The sequence below is a fragment of the Myotis daubentonii genome, chromosome 3 (genome assembly GCF_963259705.1).
Source record: "Myotis daubentonii chromosome 3, mMyoDau2.1, whole genome shotgun sequence".
Lineage (NCBI taxonomy): Eukaryota > Metazoa > Chordata > Mammalia > Chiroptera > Vespertilionidae > Myotis > Myotis daubentonii.
This window is the reverse complement of record NC_081842.1, coordinates 61,531,933-61,552,701: the sequence shown is the minus strand read 5'-3', so window position 1 is coordinate 61,552,701 and position 20,769 is coordinate 61,531,933. Positions and strand designations below refer to the sequence as shown.

The following is a 20,769-nucleotide window of genomic DNA, read 5'->3' as shown; positions in this document are numbered from 1 at the left end:
TGCCTTTCCCACTGTGAAAAACAGATGATCCTACTACCAATTTTTTCAGTCTAATTTAAATGATTTTCACATGATTTAATATCTGCAATTACTCTTGTGTTTGTAGAAATAAGGTTCCTGAAAATTAGCGCTTATAGACACAAAAACTTCCCATGAAGAAAAAGTTGCCTTGGTTATCTGTGATTATAGTAACTATTTATTCAAAATTTCACATTGAATTATGAACTCCAAGATTAAAATTATTAGCTTCTTTAACTAAGTTAATTTTTTTTTGGTAATCATTTATAGGGCACAAGATAAAAAAATCTTAAGAAAACACATTTATCCCCTTCCTCCAACTGGGGTTTACAAATACATAAAAAATTATAACAATGGCCAATTCTATTAACAATTTTTAATTTTTAAAAAGATCACATTAATAATGTCCCAATTCTTTCCTCCACTGACCACTAAACTTAGATTCTACTCTTCAAGATTACTCTTATGCCAATTTGGATGTTATTTTAAAATTCCAAATTTTAATTAACTGAAACAAATGCTTCTGGCTAGCAACTCTACAAATGGCATAGACATAATTTCAAGTGAATGTTACTTGAAACAATGTTTTAGATACAACTGTTTATTTACATAAAACTTCATATCAATAGCTATCTAAAATTCATCCAATTTTACTGTAACTATTAAAATTAGAAAGACTGTAGCCCTGACCGGTTTGGCTCACTGGATAGAGCATCAGCCTGGGGACTGAAGGGTCCCAGGTTCGATTCCGGTCAAGGCATGTACCTTAGTTGCAGGCACATCCCCGGTGAAGGGTGTGCAGGAGGCAGCTGATCGACGCTTCTCTCTCATTGATGTTTCTAACTCTCTATCCCTCTCCCTTCCTCTCTGTAAAAAATCAATAAAATATATTTTTTTAAAAAAATTAGAAAGACTGTATTGTACTGAAGAATTTGGAAGCTACAAATGAAACTCCTACTGGACAAATGAGATTTCTAACAGTTCTTTTGAGTTATATCACACTTGACTTTTAAATATATTATAGGAAAAACTTTTAAAAAGAACCAACACAATTCACATGGGAGTAAAATAAATTTATAATTATATTTAAATTATACTTGGACATTTCATGTTTTCAATCTGACCCCATTCTAGTAACTAACTCTAACTGTAAGTGATAGAATATAGTGAATGAACTGTTACCTCTGAGATGAGGGCCCATACCAGCCTCCTTGCAAGCATCACTGTGATGAATGCTGCCAAGTGGTAATCAATGAGATGAAAATTCTATAAGAGAAACAAATAACTTCATCAGAAAGAAATATCTGTATCCTTGGAACTGTTATATGAAGAGGTTTCTCTCCTCAAAAGATCTTCCTTACATCACCTTACACTTACAGGCCACAGGAATTTGAGAGAGCATGAAGAGACTACCTATCTTCTACTTCTTTCTATGACAAGATGCTTTAACTTTTCAAACACTATTTAAACTATCTCGAATGTATTCCTCCCCTTTCTTGAAAGTTTACTGTATTAAAAGGGAAAGATTACAGTTTTGGGTTAACAAGTGATAACCTACAGAATTATGGCAAGAATAATTTATCTAAAATGCCATATTTATGAGTGACAAATTTAATGAATCAGAATTACCAATCTTTTGGGTTACTGCTGTTGGTCTCTTTTGGCTAAGAGCTTATGTTGATCTAATTGAGCGATGTCTCTCTCTCACATTGAAGTTTCTCTCTCTCTTCTTCCCTCCCTCCTTTACACTCTCTCTAAAAATCAATGGAAAAAATATCCCCAGATGAGGATAAACAAATACATAAAAAAGTACAAATTGGTAGTCACAAAATAATCATGGGGATGTAAGGCAGAGCTCAGGGAACATACTCAATAATACTGTAATAACTATGTATGGCCCAGGTGGATCCTTGAAATATCCAGGGACCGTTCTGTAAAGTATATGATTATCTAACCACCATACCGTACATCTGAAACCAATACAAAATAATATTAAAGGTAAACTGTACTTAAAAAATTAAAATTAAAAAACATAATGACTGGGAAGGGAGGTACAGAGCCAATTTAAATTGGTGGTTGAGGAGAATAACTCTGAGAAGGTCGCATTTTGGGCTGAGAGCTAAATGACAAAAGAGCACCAGCTCATTTCAGCCTTCTTGCTGATTTCAAGCACACCAGGCATATATTTTCCTGCCATAGGGCCTTTGTGATTACTTTTTTCTTTAAAATGTATCCCAAATCTGTCCACTCCATCTCCACTGCTACTGACCCTCTTTTCAATCCATATTCATTTCTCACCTGAATCTCTGACCCTAGATCTTGTCATTGCTGGTGCTCTAGTATTACCTTTAATAAAATTTTGTGCTGGTTTCAGGTGTACAGTATAGTGGTTAGATAATCATATACTTTACAATAAAGTGGTCCCTAGATATTTAAAGGATCCCATGGGGCTGTACATAATTGTTACAATATAATTGACTATATGCCCTGTGCTCTACTTTATATCCCCATGATTATTTTGTGACTACCAATTTGTACTTTTTTTGGTTGTTTGCTTTTTGTTAATCCTCATTTTTTTTAAAATATATTTTATTGATTTTTTACAGAGAGGAAGGGAGAGAGATAGAGAGTTAGAAACATCGATGAGAGAGAAACATCGATCAGCTACCTCCTGCACATCTCCCACTGGGGATGTGCCCGCAACCCTGGTACATGCCCTTGACCGGAATCGAACCTGGGACCCTTCAGTCCGCAGGCCAACGCTCTATCCATTGAGCCAAACCGGTTTTGGGAAGTCATAGAAGTGTTTAGGCCCTTGCCAGTTTGGCTCAGTGGATACAGCGTCAGCCTATGGACTAAAGGGTCCCGGGTTTGATTCCGGTCAAGGGCACATGCTCAGGTTGTGAGCTCGATCCCCAGTAGGGGGTGTGCAGGAGGCAGCCGATCAATGATTCTCTCTCATTGATGTTTCCATCTCTCTCTCCCTCACCCTTCCTCTCTGAAATCAATAAAAATTAAAAAAAGAAATGTTCCGGCAAAGAGTGCCATGATTCTATTTGTATTTTAAAATGCTCACACTGATTGCTCTGTGGTGAATATATTATAGTGGGGCAAAATCAATTAAGAAGCTATTGCTTTGATTCAGGTGAAAAATGATTATGGGTTGAAGAGGATCAGTAGCAATGGAGATGGAGTGGACAGATTTGGGATATATTTTAAAGGCAGAGCAGCCAAGATGTCAAGGGAGTGGCTTACTGTACATTCTTCAGATTATCTGTTTTTCCTTCTTAGTATTTTGGATTCTAACAATATTTATCCTCCCTCAGTTGTTTGTTTGAACATAGAAAAGCTAGATTTGTTAAGCTATTACAAAGACAAAACAATTATCATGTGGAGTACTTTGAAGACTTCATCTCAATTTCATGTGTTCTGCTACAGAAACTGAATGAAGAGGCTAGAAATTAAAGGATATAACATAACCTAAGAAGCTATAATAGAACAGACTGGTGAAACATGGTGAAAGGAGCAAAAGCTAGTCAGAAGAAGCACTTGTGTTAGTATGTGTGGCTGGGATGTTTTCAAAAAGGCTCTCTAGAAATGCCTGAATGAATTAATCTGGGTCCCAATAGTAAAAAGATCCGTACCCCTGTGGAGAATGAGCAGAGGCCAGATTCATCTGAGATCTTTGTCCTATTTTTAAGGGTAAGGGTATCCTTAGGCCCTAAAGGGTCTATCTTAGATTCAACCTCTCTTCCATCCCGTCTACCAACACCTAAGTGCCCGTGCATTTTCACCACATACCCCTGCTAGGTTACAGAAGATACATACACTGAAGGCAGGAATTATAGGCCTACTCAGAAGGTACCTAGACACAGAAAATTTGGGGATAAAAGATAAACTACAAATACCCTCTTGGTTAAGTAAATTCACCTTGGTTAATAAAGGTCATAGTTTCTTCTGCTGGTGACAACTTGTTGTCTCATACAGTCTATCTCAAGAAAGAACTGGTTCAGGAAGTTTCGGAGAAGGAAAAATATTTTCAACACCCACTCCACAGAGGAAAAGGCACCAAATTCTCTCCTACAGTTATGAGAACCCCAAAGCAACATAAAATCATTTTCAGTGATCAACATCTGCATCCTCACACTGTCCAGCAACGTGGGTGTAGTATCTACCTCCATCCCATCTTCATAATCTCTCACTGAATCTTCTGTCTGGACTCCAGCCACGTTATACTGGCTGCTCACAGACTGAGAAAGCATTCCTTCTAATCTCTCCCATGTGGCCTGGCCTTCGGCTGTTAAGTGGGATAATCCTTCTTCACAGGTGTAAAATGTAGGGATGTCCCCCTGCCCTTGCTCATGTGCTTCCTCATCATATTCTTCTCCATCATAATCATCTGAATCTTCATCCTCGGGATCTGGATGCAAAGCCTGGCATTCACACATTGCGGTGAACATTGCCTCCAATGCTGATTTACCTCTAGGCACAAATCTAAATTCAGCAACAGGTTCAACATCCTCTTCACTGTCTTCCTCTTCTTCATCAGTAAGATTCTTTTGATTCTTCTTCAAATTTGGCATTCACCATAACATATAAATGCTCTCATGGATAGGCATTTAGGTCCCTGGACACTGCATGCAAACTAATGGTGGGGTATTCCAGTGAGAGCCCCAATCCAGAGCCATCTAACCAAGACAAGCGGCTCTCAGCGATGTAAAGAGTGCTGAGTGCTGGTGCCCAAGCCCTTCCCGTTCAGCACCTCGTTGGTATCTGGTATCAGCCGACCTGGGTGGCGGGAAACTTTTGAGGAAACTCACTGCAGTAGTGAGGGCTAAGAATCAGACCGAGAGGGAAGCACAGCAATACCCAGCTCCCCGCATCCCACTCCGGAAGCAATCTATCCTCCCTTAGTTTTGATATCCTTCCTTGCTCACCCGACTCCTCCAAAATAATGCAAGCAAATTTACTAGACTCCCTAGCTAATGTCTGGGGGTCCATTTATGCAACACTAGTGCATCTAAGACATTTTTTAATATAAAAAGATTTAAGTGCCTAATGTATCTTTTTTTTTCAGACCTTTACTTTTATTTTTAAAACTTCTTAAAATGGAAAATTCAAACACACATAAAGAAAAACAGTAACTACCTTGCAGCCATGATCCAACCCAACCACCAACATTCATGGCCAATCCTGCCTCATCACACCCCCACCTTCACCCTCCATCCCACACTCAACAGATGATTCTATTTTTCCAACTATATTATTTTTTAAGTAAATCTCAGATGTTATGTCTGTGAATATTTCATTTGTGCTTCTCAGACAAAGCCCTGTGGTGTAATTTAACTGTCCTCTGAATCTCCTACAAATTGCGTGTTAGATCTAGACTCTGAGGACTCTGGTCAAAGACTCAGGTTTTCCTTTGGCGAGACGACTTGCGTGGTGGTGGCATATTCTTCCATCCGAAGGCCCATAATGGCTGATGGTCTCTCCTTATGTTGCTGGCAGTCACTGGTCACTGCCAACATCCATTAGCTCATCAGATGTTGTAAAATGGTGCTTCCTTCCTTTTTTATTATCTGGAATATTTTATAAAAGAGGCCCAGTAGTACAGTTTATATCAGAAAGGTACAATAAATAATGCTAGATTCTTTCCCTTTACTCATCTGTCTTCAAAATAATGAGCTGGTTCCCTAGCACCTTCCAACAGTGAAGAATTTTGTTTTTTGTTTTTTAATTTTAAATTCTTTATTAGTTAAGGTATTACAAATGTGTCCTCATCCCCACCCATTAAACCCCCATCCTCCCCCGCCACTCATGCTCTCATCCCCCTGTTGTCCATGTCCATTGGTTTGAGTGCCTAATATATCTTAATGTTAAGCAAATTTTGTTATATTCTAAATTTCTAAAAATGCATCTGCTTATGATTAACTTTCTGTAAACCAAAATATTTGATTAATCAGAGTCTTCCACTCCTAACTATTCTGAATAATTTACTATACTACTTATTATTTTTATGTTTCTTGGGGTTAGGACTCATTTAGCGAGTTTCTTGATAGCTAGAATGATACTTTACATATTTAGGTGTTCACAGTTTCTTTTTGATAATTACTAAGCTCTTGAAATGGAAAAAGAGAAACCTAATATATAAATGTGACAACTTTCTCCGTGTGGCATGCATAATAGAAGAAAACTTAAAGGAGACGTACCACTAGTTGAGGTATAAGTCCTTTCTAGAAATCCCTGTCAGCTACCACATTCTATGCTTGCACACCTTCAGTGATGGGTAGTAACTAGGTCTCTGACAGCCCATTTGTCTTTGAACAGTTCACTGATTCAGGACCCTTTCAGTTTAATGGGATAAAATCTTATTTGCTATTACACATATGTTACTCAGCTCCACAACTAAATTTTGAACTTTGTGGGAGAAGGATCACATGTGGCTGATAAGTGAACTAGACCACACAATAACCTCGTTTAAGTGTGCCTTCCTCTCTACAGCAGAGACTGGAAAGCTAAAAACATTTTCAGACTTTCTTTGCAGCTGAATTTCTAGATCTGATTTCGTTTCTGCAAACAAGTATTACATAAAACTTAAATTCAGAACTGAGTAAAGTGGGGAGATGGACAAGTAAAGGTCACCCTTTACGTCAGAGCAAAGAAAGCATAGTTCTGGAATCAGCAGCATAGTAACAGCTTCCTGATTGACAAGAACACTAGTTCCCTTTGTTTTAAGGCAACATTTGTAAGAGACTTTTAAAAGTGGCTGGGAGAAAAGCTCTTTTATTAGCCTGAAAATTCAACAAGTGAGAAGTTTCCATATAATGTCAAAGTAGAAATTACTCTATAAGTATAATGTACTTATAGAGTAAATATAGAATAAATACAGGAAGTTAAACATAGCAGATAGGTTTGGATTTGAGTACTCACTGTGTCAGTATGTGATTCTGAGCCAGTTTCAAAATTTCTAGGTCTCCTATAACTCATTCATAAAATGAGAGTCATACAGTAATACCTACCTATTTATTCAAAGAGTAAATGAGATAATACTTGCAAAGAACATAAATATTTTAATAAGCGTTTGCTAATATCACTGTTAGGATAGTGAGGTGTTTATAGAGCTATATAACGAGAAGAAACCTTAAAGATCATCTAATCCAAACTCTTCATTTTATAACACCATGGTCAAAGAAAGATAGATGAAATATAGTTTCTACATTCAATAAACTCAAATTCAGGTGGGAAAAGACTATTAAAAATAAAATATACAGCTCGCCCTGTGTGGCTCAGTAGTTGAACGTCAACCTATGAATCAGGAGGTCAAGGTTTGATTCCCAGTCAGGGCACATGCCCAAGTTGCAGGCTGGATCCCTAGCAGGGAGCGTACAGGAAGCAGCCAATCTGATTCTCTCTCATCACTGATATTTCTATCTGTCTCTTCCTTTCCTTTCTTATCTCTGAAATCAATTTTTACAAAAACTCAAAAAAAAAAAATAAATGAAGCATTCAATTTGGCATTAAGTCATTACAATTCTTAAGTATAAGAAGCTGAAATTCTCGCCCCAGCCTATTTGGCTCAGTGGACAGAGCGTCAGCTTGCGGACTGAAGGGTCCTGGGTTCAATTCCAGTCAAGGGCACATGCCTGGGTTGTGGGCTTGATCCTCAGTAGGGGGTATGCAGGAGGCAGCCAATTAATAATTCTCTCTCATCATTGATATTTTCTATCTCTCTCACTCTCCCTTCCTTTCTGAAATCAATAAAAATATATTTTTTAAAAAACTGAAATTTTCTTCTCCTAAGTAAGCAGATAGTCACTATGGAAAGAAAATTCTTAATGGTTAATTCCAAGAACAACCAATTGATGCAAACATTTAAAAGAAAAATGTTTATTCCCTTCCCATGCCATCTAGATTTTCGTTTGCATTTCCTTCCTTTCTATGTTCACCGGGCCAGGGAGGTTTTTGATTCATTTATAAGTCACAGACGCATGCATAAACTACACAGGACAATAGCTTTCTTTCTCCTAGAGAGTATCTCTATTGCCCATTCAAATCTACCAGTACCAACCACTTACTTGACTAGCCTTACCATTATTTTATATATCCTTTTATGGAGAACATTCTCTGCATCAAGATTATCACACCCCTCCTAAATAACTGGAGAGAAGATAGAAGAAACCTACAAGATACTGTCATGTACTTTAGCAGAAACAGTTCTCTGTTTTATTTTTGTAACAGAACCCAATTTTATTCAGGGTAACAATGAATTTAGTAAAAGGACTATATTTTCCAGTCTCCCTTGCAGGACACATGTGAAAATGATATAATTAACCCTGGCCCATAAGAAACTCTCCTTTATAGTTCCCTTTCCTCTTTTCCCTTTCTGGCTGACAGGGATGGACCACAGCCACCCTAAAAGCCACTCATTGGAAGATGTTTGTCAGCATCAGCCTGGGTCCCCTGAGTGACCATATGGGAAGTGTGCTATTCCTGCCAACTAGGCCAAATGCCTCAGACTGTTATGTGTTTGGAGAATTATACAAATTTTGGGCTTATTTGTTATAGAAGCTTCCATTATCCTAGTACAGTCATTAAAAGGGTAGAGCTACTAGAATTTAAACATATTGGCACTTTAAATTTCCAACAAATATATAACATGGTATAGAGAAAGCTAAATATAAAAACCTTCTCATGGTATTATTATAATAAATTATTTTAATGTTTTCTGCATTTTCATTTGTATTTTTACTTCCTCCAGTCATAGACCAAAGCCAGATATTTTATATTTCAAACAATTTTATGACATTATATTTCTGAAAGTAATCTTGGTTTAACAGGAAAACATTTTATTAGAAAAAAAATTATTAAGAAAAATAATGTCTACACAGATTTTCCAACTAGTTTCTTGGCTAAGTAACATGAAGAACGTAAAGGCCGATTAAGACTTACCAATGAAGTACAAGAAGCAGGATGATTGTAAGGATACCACCACACTGTTTTATAGATGTTGATGTACTGAATGAAGAGGGCAACCAGCAGGTAGATGAAAAAGAGAAATTCAAAGAGGAGGCTCCCATCCACAGGCAAATCAGGAATTTGGCAATGACGAACTGGACCTGGGGTGATTAAGGCTGTGATAGGTGGGACCGGAAGGCCAATAGCACTACCATTCCTGGAAGAGAAAACTAGGGTTAGCTCAAATAGTGATTACCCTTCAGTGTCATACAGCATAAAGGCCTCCCGCTTCCTTCTCCACCTACCCTTTAACCTTTAGCTTTCCCCCAAACTCTACCCTAGGATCCTTGGCTTCTCCCTTCATACACACCCTCTCAGTGATCTAATATGTGGCCATGGTTTCCATTATCCTCTAGATCAGTGGTTCTCAACCTTCCTAATGCCGCGACCCTTTAATACAGTTCCTCATGTTGTGGTGACCCCCAATTTCGTTGTTCCAAATTGAACATAATTAAAGCATAGTGATTAATCACAAAAACAATATGTAATTATATATGTGTTTTCCGATGGTCTTAGGCGACCCCTGTGAAAGGGTTGTTCCACCCCCAAAGGGGTCGCGATGCACAGGTTGAGAACCATTGCTTTAGATGCTGAAAACAAAAATTTTTCTCCATAGAGCTCACTGCTGAGTTTTAGACCCATGTAATCAAGTTGTCTACTGGACATCTCTGTATTCCTCCTCCTGTGGTCCTGGCTCTAGTTCATGTCCCATCCAGTTAGCTGCCTGAATCAGAAACCTGGCAGTCATATTAGAACTTTCCTTCTGCCTCATCCAATCACTCCCTAAATCTTACATATTCCACTTTATAAAACTTTCTCCAGCCCTGGCTGGTTTGGCTCAGTGGATAGAGTGTTGGCCTGCGGACTGAAGGCTCCCAGGTTCGATTCTGGTCAAGAGCACATGCCTGGGTTGTGGACTTGATCCCCAGTAGGGGACATGCAGGAGGCAGCCAATCAATGATTCTCTCTCATCATTGATGTTTCTATCTCTCTTTCCCTCTCCCTTCCTCTCTGAAATCAATAAAGATATATGAAAAAAAAATTTCTCCAAACTTACCCTCCTCTCTAAACCCCCTGTCTTAGTTCAAGCAGTTACTATTTTTTCATCTAAACTACTGCAGTAATCCCCATAAATTCAACTCCACTTTCACCAAATTCTCCAACCTTCCTTCAGAGATCTTTCTAAAGTGAAAGTCTGATCTTTCTAAAATGTTACTCTCTTGAATGAATGCCTCTCCACTACCAATAGAATAATATTAAAATTTTTAGTATGTCCTATGAGGCCCTCTGCTTAACAGACTAGCTTCATCTCCAAAAACATCCTCCTTAACCTCTCACATACACATTTACTGACAAAATCATTCACGACTTTTTAAATGATCAAGAATATCCTCTATGAAGCTTACTCTGATTGACTCAATCAAAACTAATTCATCTCTCCTCTGTGCCACTATTACTCCTAAACTAGGCCTTTATGCTGGGAAAAATGTAAGGCAGCAAGAAAAGACCATATGTGAAATGGACTGACTCCATAAAAGAAGCCATAGGCATAGAACGTTGTTGAGTACAGGACACTGTGGACATCACTAATTCATAGGCTCACCAGGAGTTGGAGCTGACTCACTGGCACATAAGATACATCTTTAATATTGTACTTTTCATGCTACTATATAATTTTTGTATATATGTCTTGTCTATCAGACCATAATCTTAAGGACTATAATTTTCCTACTTTACTACAAATATATACCTTTAGGTTGAGAAGACAGCAGACCAATATTGTCATAAGAAAAATAGGGATCTCTGAAAACACTAGTTAAGATATACAGGTTTTAATCCCTATCTCCCTGTTATCCCTTCTACCAAGCTGTTTTATATGTGAGAAAGAGCTGGGCTATCAAGAATGATAACATTTCCCATTATATGTATACTAGGGGCCCGGTGCACGAAATTCGTGCACTGGGTGTGTGTGTTGGGGGGAGTGTCCCTCAGCCCAGCCTGCCCCCTCTCACATACTGGGAGCCCTCAGGCGTTGACCCCCATCACCCTCCAATCGCAGGATTGGCCCCTTGCCCAGGCCTGACGCCTCTGACAGAGGCGTCAGGCCTGGGAAGGGGACCCTCATTTCCCCCCATCACTGGTTCTGCCCCCAGCCCAGGCCTGATGCCTCAGCCAGAGGCGTAGACCCCCATCACTGTCCGATCGCCTGATCGGCCCCTTGCCCAGGCCTGACGCCTCCGCCAGAGGTGTCAGGCTTGGACAGGGGACCCCCATCTCCCCCTGATCACTGGCTCTGGACCCCGCCCAGGCCTGAGGCCTCTGGCCCAGGAATCATGCCTGGGCAGGGGACCCCCATCTCCCTCTGATCGCTTGCTCCACCCCCCGCCCAAGCCTGATGCCTCTGACCCAGGCTTCAGGCCTGGGCAAGGGGACCATCATATCCCCCCAATCCCCGGCTCAGCCCCTCGCCCAGGCCTGATGCCTCGGCCAGAGGAGTTGACCCTCATCACCCTCCGATCACCAATCACCGGATCGGCCCCTTGACCAGGCCTGAGGCCTCCGGCAGAGGTGTCAGGCCTGGGCAGGGGACCCCCAGCTCCCCGCAGTTGCAGGCTCCGCCCCTGCCCAGGCCTAACGCCTCTGGCCTAGGCGTCCGGCCCGGGCAGCGGGGACCTGCAGCTGCAGCGGCCCCGCGATCGTGGGCTCCGCTTTAGGCCCAGGCAAGGGGCCCCTAGCTCCTGGGACTGCCAGCTTCGACCGTGCCCAGCTCCCATCCCTGGCTCCACCCCTACTTCCTGCTATCACTGGCCAGGGCGGAAAAGGCACCTGATTCTCCAATCATGATTGCCCTGCCCCCCAGCTCTTAGCTCCCCCCTGGGTTTCTGATCACTGTCAGTGGCAGGGGGCTTCTTCCTGCTTTCCCTTTCGCCTCCCTGCATTGTGGCTACATATGCAAATTAACCGCCATCTTGTTGGCAGTTAACTGCCAATCTTAGTTGGCAGTTAATTTGCATATAGCCCTGATTAGCCAATGAAAAGGGTATCGTCGTACGCCAATTACCATTTTTCTGTTTTATTAGATAGGACATGGGAGTAGTTACAGAGATCTAAGAGTCTACTATTGTTTAAAGCACATGAAAGAGAGGGTTGGTTTGTATTTTCAAAGAAGATTCTAGAGAAGGAACAATATTAGCATTACCATTCTACTCTAAAAGTTCCAAATATAGAATTCTAGCATTAGTATATGACATTCACAGTACTTTATGTGACTCCTGGGAATATAAACTCTGGTCACACTGAACAGTTAAGAATAACATGGCAGAAATGCAGAGGAGCCAGAAGGTAAGAACAGGGAGAGAGGGATCAGGAAAAATTATAAAAATTTCTTCCTCTCATTGCCAGTGTATATTCTAATAGAACAAGCTTATCAAGGAGTAGGTTGTGATCTACCAGAAGGCTTCATTACCTTACCTGTTCAGTCATAAACCAATCATCAACACCACAGCCCTGTGATCTGTTCTGAGAGATGGGCCACAGCACTTCCCAACTCCAGGAGATCTCATTCACACAGAACACAACATGAAAAGGGCCTTCTGGAGTTGTACAAGTTGGTCAACTTGAATGGAGGGGATTAATGCCAACAGCCAATCTATTCTCTCACTCCAATTAATCATAAGGTGTGGAAATAAAGAATTCTGAGAAGTTACAAGGTTAGAGGCCTCTACTCTAGAACAAAATAAAAATTCGAATTCTCTTCAGTCAAAACTCAGTGAAAGGGGAAAGCATGATGAATGAACTACTTGTTATAATTTAAAGGTTTAAAAGGTTCTTATAGAATTTTTTCTAAGTAAAGACGAATCTGCTTCTGTGGTTAACAATGTCAATAAAATGCTGGGCCCCAAGAAAGATATTCCAAATGAAGTTCAAAAGATCTACACCTGTGATATTCTATAACATATTTACCAATGTTATCTCCAATAAGGGTTTAATCTCCAAAATTTATAGGGAACTCCAAACTTAACAAAGGGAAGATAAACATTCCAATCAAAAAATGGGCAAAGGACCTAAATAGACTTTTCAAAAGAGGACACACAGAAGGCCAAGAGACATACAAAAACATGCTCAAAGTCACTAATCATCTGAAAGGTACAATGAGGTACCATCTCACACCTGTCAGAATGGCTATCATCAACAAACGACAAATGCTGGCGAGGATGTGGAGAAAAAGGAACCCTCATGCACTGCTGGTGAGAATGCAGACTGGTGCAGCCACTGTGGGAAACAGTATGGAGCTTCCTCAAAAAATTAAAAATGGAACTTCCACTTGACCCAGTAATCCCACTTCTAGGAATATATCCCAAGAAATCAGAAACACCAATCAGAAAGGATATATGCACACCTATGTTCATAGCAACACAATTTACAACAGCTAAGATTTAGAAACAGCCTAAGTGCCCATCAGTAGATGAGTGGATTGGATTAGAAAACTGTGGTACATCTACACAATGGAATACTATGCTGCTGTAAGAAAGAAGGAACTCTTACCATCTACAACAGCATGGATGGACCTGGAGAGCATTATGCTAAGTGAAATAAGCCAGTCGGAGAAAGATAAATATCACATGATCTCACTCATTTGTGGACTATAATGAACAACATAAACTGATGAACAAAAATAGATGCAAAAAAAGAATTAAAAAAAATAGATCCAGAGTCATAGAAGCATCGAACAGACCGCCCAACCTAAGAGGGAATGGAGGGGAGGGAGGCCGTAAGAGATCAACCAAAGGACTTGGATGCATATAAGCATAACCAATAGATACAGACGGTGTCGTACAGGACACACACAACTCTCAGTTAATACTTGCGACAATATGTGTTAAGTGCTATCTACGAGGAAGGTTCATTATAGACTCAGCACCCCAAGTTTTTACTGAGGGCTGGCCATGGAGGCACTCTCTGCCTAGCAGTACAACTATTTCCAAAATCCCAAGAGGAAAGCAGGTGCTCAGCATAGCCAATCTTAGAAATGCCTGCTTGCAAGGCTGGCATCTGGAACTTGACTGGAAAACAGTTCCCTTACTGACATAAAAGTTTCACTAAATAATAAGAGTGGCTCACTGTGCTTAAAGCATTTGTGCAAACAATGCGGTTTATGGTGAATACCTGCTTTGTCCTTGCATATAAAGGTTGTGTGCGGACGAGTTAACATACCAGATCTGAGACTGGCCTTTATGGAGCCAGCAAGCAAAAGAATTTAGCTAAGCAAATAGATAAAGCAAGGAAGCTTCAAAGGAATAAAGAAGAATAGGAAGGGATAAAGCAGTGATCATTTGAACATGCTCAGGTGATATTAGTAACAAAGTACCTGCAAGGACAAAACAAAGAAAAACTCACTCAGTCCTTCTCAAATAAGATTCTCCCTCAACTATAAGCTCTAGGAAACTCACAGTCTGTCCTCCTCCTTTAGGAGGCAATCATCTATGCAAGATGTCCTAAGAACAAATCCCTGCTCCTCACAGGTGGAAAACAGGACAGGGAACTATAGGCTTCAATCTTGACTGTCACCAAAGTAGCTCTATGACATTCTTAAGTTTAACTTCACCGATCAGGCACAATGCTCTCTTCCCCAGCTGACCTGTCTTGCAGAATCAAAGATATCACCCGAAATTGTATCATACTTAAGCAATTACCTATTTCTCTCTTCAGTACTCTACAGACACTCCAGAAGAGAGTTCTCCCCATCTGGACCCTATCTTTGTATACATCCTGCCTGAAACTATATTCTAGTCTACCGCTGGTTTTTATCCCTATTTTTTATAACTCTACCCCAGATCTTCTAGGCTGCTTCTTTCCCACCAAGAAACAAATACAGGCCCTAGGTGCTTTGGCTCAGTGAATAGAGTGTTGGCCTGAGGACTGAAGGGTCCCAGATTCAATTCCGGTCAAGGGCACGTGCCTGGGTTGCGGGCTCAATCCCCAGTAGGGGACATGCAGGAGGCAGCTGATCAATGATTCTCTCTCACCATCTATGTTTCTATCTCTCTCTCCCTCTCCCTCTTTGAAATCAATAAAAATATTTTTTTTAAAAAAAGAAACAAATATAGAATATCTTCTCCCAAAATATCCTCTTTAGGTAAAAATGTCACAAAATAGTCACTCAGTAACAGTGACTTTGCAAACCGTGAACAACTATGATCTTTCACTTCATCCTAATCTGTTGAAAAATGTTTTCCTCCTCACCACCCCAGTTAATTGCTAAAGAAATATATGTTAAAGGAGGAGAGCAGATGAAGAATGGTAGGTCAAGGCAACCACGATGGGAATTTTGAAAGCCAGAATAAAGGGCCACAAGGAAGGCAGAGAAAAGCAAACATGATCATAGCTAAAACCACCTAAGAGCAGAGGTAATTTCCAAATGTTCCTAGTTCTTCCCAGTACTCTACTTGCATACTTTAAGTACAAGCATAATCATCTAGGAATGTGGTTTTCAGCTTTTTAATAGCAGAACACTTCTTTTTTTTCTCCCCAAATGATATTTTACATGGTATCCCAATACTTAAAACTCATAGGAGGAGTTAGTCTGATTAAGAGAGAGCTAAGAAACCTGAAGCCTAGATTGCTAGGCCTGCCACCCTGAGACACTGAGGAGGAATTCCACGGGACAATTTGAGAACATAATTATCTAGGGAAATCCTCAAAGCCCAAGTAGAAGAACAAAGAACTGCTGGAGTTACTATAGAGGCAGAGCTGCACTGGCCAGGTAGCTCCGTTGGTTAGAGCACTGACCCGACAAACCAAACTTGTGAGTTCGATCCCCAGTCAGAGCATATACAAGAATCAATCAATAGGGGAATAAATAAGTGGAACAATAAATTGATGTTTCTCTCTCCCTTCCCTTCTTCTCCCTCTCTAAAAAAATCAATTAAAGCCCAACTGATGTGGCTCAGTGGTTGAACATAGACGTATGAACCAGGAGGTCAGGGTTCAATTCCCAGTCAGGGCATATGCCCAGGTTTCCTGCTTGATCCCCAGTGGGAGGGGATGTGTGTGCAAGAGGCAGCCAATCAATGATTCTCTCTCACATCAATGTTTCTCTCTCTCTCTCTCTCTCTCTCTCTCTCTCTCTCTCTCTCCACTTCCTCCTTTCTTCCCTCCCTCTCAATTTCTCTAAAAATCAATGGAAAAAATATACTCAAATGAGAATAAAACAAAACAAAAAAATCATGTTATTTATTCTCATACTCATGACACAAATCTTAAGATGTTTAAGTTACAGCTGAGAGTTTATTAATTTCAAACAATTTTTTGAAGAATATAATTTGTAGGACCCTTGGTGGAATATGACTTACAATTTTAGAATCTCATATAAACTGTTAGTTTTAATTTGCCCTCCAAAAAATAAAAGCCTTGTACTTTAATTATTCCTTCCTTCTTTTATTATTATTATTTTGTTAATGCTCACCTGAGGATATTTTTTCCACTGACTTTTAGAGAGAGTGGGTGGGAGGGGGAGATACAGAGAAACATCAATGTGAGAGAGACACACTGATAGGTTGCCTCCCGCATACAACCCGACCAGGGCTGTGGATCGAGCCTGCAACCCCAGTAAATGACCTTGACTGGAATCGAATCTGGGACCCTTCAGTCCATGAGCCAACACTCTAACCACTGCACAAAACTGGCTAGGGCTCCTCCCGTCCTTTAATAGCTAAAAAGGTGATGACTAGAATTTGAATTATGAACCATAACTAAGGATTGGACTGCTTTCACTCTGTGGGCTCCATATCACAACTCTCCGCCTCCCAAGTATTCTGAAATACTGAGCTTTCAGTTTTCAAGGCAGGATTTCTATTTCAGGGTCAGGAAATAATCTTCATAAACAAATACCTGATAGCATGATGACTTCTATGTATTACTGATCAGAGAATATTACAAATTACAAATAATCTTATTTCTTCTTTACCTGTTTCTCAGGCCTGTTCCATTGCCGCAGCCCCCACCAACCAAAGTCTGTAAGGAAGGTAAAGCTGAACGGCTTAGCTGCTGCCGACTAGGGCCCCTCCTTCCACCGGGCATGTCCGGGAACCAGTCTGCTTCCAGTGCCACCTGTAGCTGCAACCCAGGTCAATGGTTGTCAACCTATTTCAACTCTGAACAATAACAAAACAAACAAAAAACACACACATTTAAATGTCAGTTTACTATTTTTTAAACTAAGCAATGTAAGAAAACCACCAGAAAAACTGAGCGAATGGGGCTTGTAAAACCAGATTTTCAAACAAATGCTCTCAGTATCTATTACCTACTTTATTCTAATGAAATGAATACTCGAACTCTAACAGATCAAAAGCATAAGTGCTGATCGAAGGTGTGTTCAGCACTAGGGAAGTCACACTTTGTATCTTGTGTCAGTTAAGTACAGAACATGAAAGATACCACAATCAGGTACACATTTACAAGAAACACCTAATACAGACACTTCCAATTCAAACGTAATTATTTCACAGTAAGGCCCTTGAAATACCGGAGAATCAGCACTGTCCAAAATGTTACCTTTTGTTACCAAGCCATCTGGTTCTGGCTCAGATGTGTTACATATTATCTGACTTTCCGCTTCCTTATCAAAAGGGGCGGGGGGGGGTTCCCTGTCCCACAGAGGTTGTTGTCGGGACTGACAATGATGCATGTGAGTACACCGGTCCACCCTTCTAACTCTGTAAAACTGTTCAAATGGTATCTCAATGCTAGAGTGAAACTATTCGAAGGCGCTCAAATGGATGCCCACTCCAGAAAAACGTATGTATGATTTCTTAGAAATTACTGAACCTGCACGAGGAAAAGGTAAGTCACAGATGAAGATCCTGGCTGAAAAAAAGAAATTGTCCTCGTCGATCTGGCAAAATCACGGCTCCACCAATATGGATACGAACATCTGTCTACTAAACAATACAATTTAAAAACTAAAGAATGACACCGTAAAACACACACACACACACACACACACACACACACACACACACACACACAGCCTCTGGCTTCCAAAACCCTGCGGCAGACTGCACTGTCCCTATAGCTTTATCCAAACCGCTGGATGTAGGCAGCGACTGCCGGTCCTTGCTCACAGGGAAAGAAAGGTGTGGAGCAAAAAAACCCAGAAAGGAAGAGGCGAGAGGATGCAGGAGGGATGGCGAGAGGCTACCAACTCCAATAGACCGGCCCCCAAAGAGGGGACGAGCGGTCCCGCCCCGCCACCCGGAGAGCCGAAGCAGGCCTCGGACAGACGGACAGCACGGCGGTGCCGTTAGACTCACGCATGGAGGAGGCCCGGCCGGTGGGGCGGGATCCCTGGGAGCAGGCAGCAGCTTGACGCGAGAGACCCCAAGCAAGAGAACTCCCTCCCCGCGTCGAGGCGCTCCAAACCGAGTGCTTGTCCGCAGGCCGTCCAGCCCACAGACGCGAAAAAAAGATGTCCACGCTTCGAGCTGCCAGACCCAGACTTAGACCCAGACCCTGCGTCAGCGGCAGAGCCAGAGCCAGAGCTAAAGCTACAGAGCCCAGTGCCGTCAGCACTCTCCCGCAGCCTCCATTACCGCGGAGCTGAGCAGACGTGGCAGCGCACGGCGATGACGTCAGCCCCGCGACGGCCTCGGCCCCTGCGGCGAGCTGACTCCCGGAACTACTCCCGCTGCCCCGAGCGAGCCCCCCGCCCCGCCTGCCTGCACCTGCGCAGTGGGACGCGCCTGCTCCCCGGGACTCCTGGTCCCGCCTTCCCAGCCAGGGCTGGTGGATGTCCACGAGGACCTCAGGGACCCAGTCCCTAAGCAGTGGTTCTCAACCTGTGGGTCGCGACCCCTTTGGCGGTCAAACGACCCTTTCACAGGGGTCGCCTAAGACCATCCTGCATATCAGATATTTACATTACGATTCATAACAGTAGCAACATTCCAGTTATGAAGTAGCAACGAAAATAATTTTATGGTTAGGTCACAACATGAGGAACTGTATTTAAAGGGCCAGAAGTTTGAGAACCACTGCAGGGTCATTCTGGGAATCTCGTGGACTCCAAGCCACAGTTCTGCACGTTGTCACTCCCATTTTTACAGATGAGGGAAGTTGGGAGACGTCACTAAGGTCATGTCACTGCTGAGTAAGGGAGCCCAAGTCGCACAGTCTTGCTTTAGCTTCCAGTCATCCTCTTATTGTAAAGAACTAGAGCTCACAGTCCAGTGGAAGAGACAGATTGTAACAATAAATGCTACAATGCTACAGAAAGTTACAATTTGTTAAAATAAATGCAACATTGATATTCTGCCCGAGGTCCGGAGATAGCACGTAGACAGCGTAATAAATTTTGTGGGAGGAGGGAGGTGTCTCCCCAGGAAAGCTTCACAGAGAGCTTGGGGTTTAAAACCCAGACTAAAAGAATGCTCCTTGCCCTGGCTGGTTTGGCTCAGTGGATAGAGCGTTGGCCTGCGGACTGAAGGGTCCCGGGTTCCATTCTGGTCAAGGGCACATGCCCAGGTTGCGGGCTCGATCCCCAGTGTGGGGCACTCAGGAGGCAGCTGATCAATGACTCTCTCTCATCATTGATGTTTCTCTCTCTCTCTCTTTCTCCCTCTCCCTTCCTCTCTGAAATCAATAAAAATATATATTAAAATAAAAGAATGCTCCTTGTTTGTATGTTCATAAATAAATAAATAAATAAATAAAACCAAGACTCCAAGAATGACTTTCTCCTACCAAGCGCCTATAGAGGAATTGTCAGATAAGGTAAGGAGGTGGACAGCAGCATCATGAAATCAGAAACTGCCAGTAGTTTGGTATTAGAAGAAGAGTAAAAGTGTCAAAAGGAGCACTTATGTGAGATCTCTCACGCTAGAGATTTTAAGAGCCTTAAGAGAAAACTGTTTGTATTGGGGTAATGACTAGTTAACCATTATTGAGAGTTCTTTTTGGCACCAGATACTAGACTTGTAGTTTTATATATTTCATTTAAATCTCAATTCTTTCATACTACCATTGTTCCTATTTTACAGAAGAAATTGAAGTTAGAAGACATGAATATACAAAATCCAACACAGATACTTTCATCATATTCACCTGTAAGTGTAAGGAGTTTTGCACATTTTTTTAAAAAAATTGATTTCAGAGAGGAAGGGAGAGGGAGAGAGATAGAAACATCAATGATGAGAGAGAATCATCGATCAGCTGCCATCTGCACACGCCCTACTGGGGATCGAGCCTGCAACCTGGGCTTGTGCCTGACCAGAATTGAACCTTGACCTCCTGGTTCATAGATCAACGCTCAACCACTGAGACAACAAATATTTTCTTATTTGTTCTGTAAACTGTTTCCTAGCTTGATACATTGAAACTCCTTTGCCACCTACTTACTTAATGACTATTATGGACCAGACATAGTGTTAGTGAACAAGACAGATATGTCTCTGCCCTCCTGCAGCTTGTATTCTAATGAGGGAAACATTTATTTAATAAATGAAATAATTAGAGATTGTGTTATGAAGGAAACAAAGGGATGAGGTAGACAATAAGGAGGGTGCTCTTTTGAAGGGATATATCTGTCTGAAGGAATGACATTTCAGCATGTTGGGAAGGAACCAGAGATGCAAAGATGGGAGAGAAAATCAATCTAGATAGAAAACAAAAGTTATGCAGAGATTCTAAGGTGGGTTAGAGCTTGCCATGTTTGAGGAACTTAACACAAAATTGTAT

General features: G+C 41.3%; 1 protein-coding gene and 1 pseudogene across 3 annotated transcripts in view; both read right to left on the bottom strand.

Moving 5' to 3' along the window:
- TMEM39A (transmembrane protein 39A) overlaps positions 1-18,684 on the bottom strand; it is a 33,605-nt gene extending 14,921 nt beyond the window's left edge. The window contains exons 1-4 of one of the 3 annotated variants that reach the window (XR_009451865.1): positions 18,348-18,681; positions 17,000-17,186; positions 8,968-9,190; positions 1,201-1,284 (exon numbers count right to left, since the gene is read on the bottom strand). Coding sequence is in view for 1 of the 3 variants with exons in the window: in XM_059687769.1 (XP_059543752.1) it covers positions 1,201-1,284; positions 8,968-9,190; positions 17,000-17,112 (420 nt within the window). In the remaining 2 variants the exon portion in view is untranslated. Of the gene's footprint in view, positions 1-1,200; positions 1,285-8,967; positions 9,191-16,999; positions 17,187-18,347 lie in introns of all 3 variants that reach the window. The other 2 variants (XM_059687769.1, XR_009451866.1) reach the window with 2 other exon arrangements.
- On the bottom strand, positions 2,776-5,019 carry LOC132231845 (methylosome subunit pICln-like; annotated as a pseudogene).
- Positions 18,685-20,769: the final 2,085 nt, after the last annotated feature.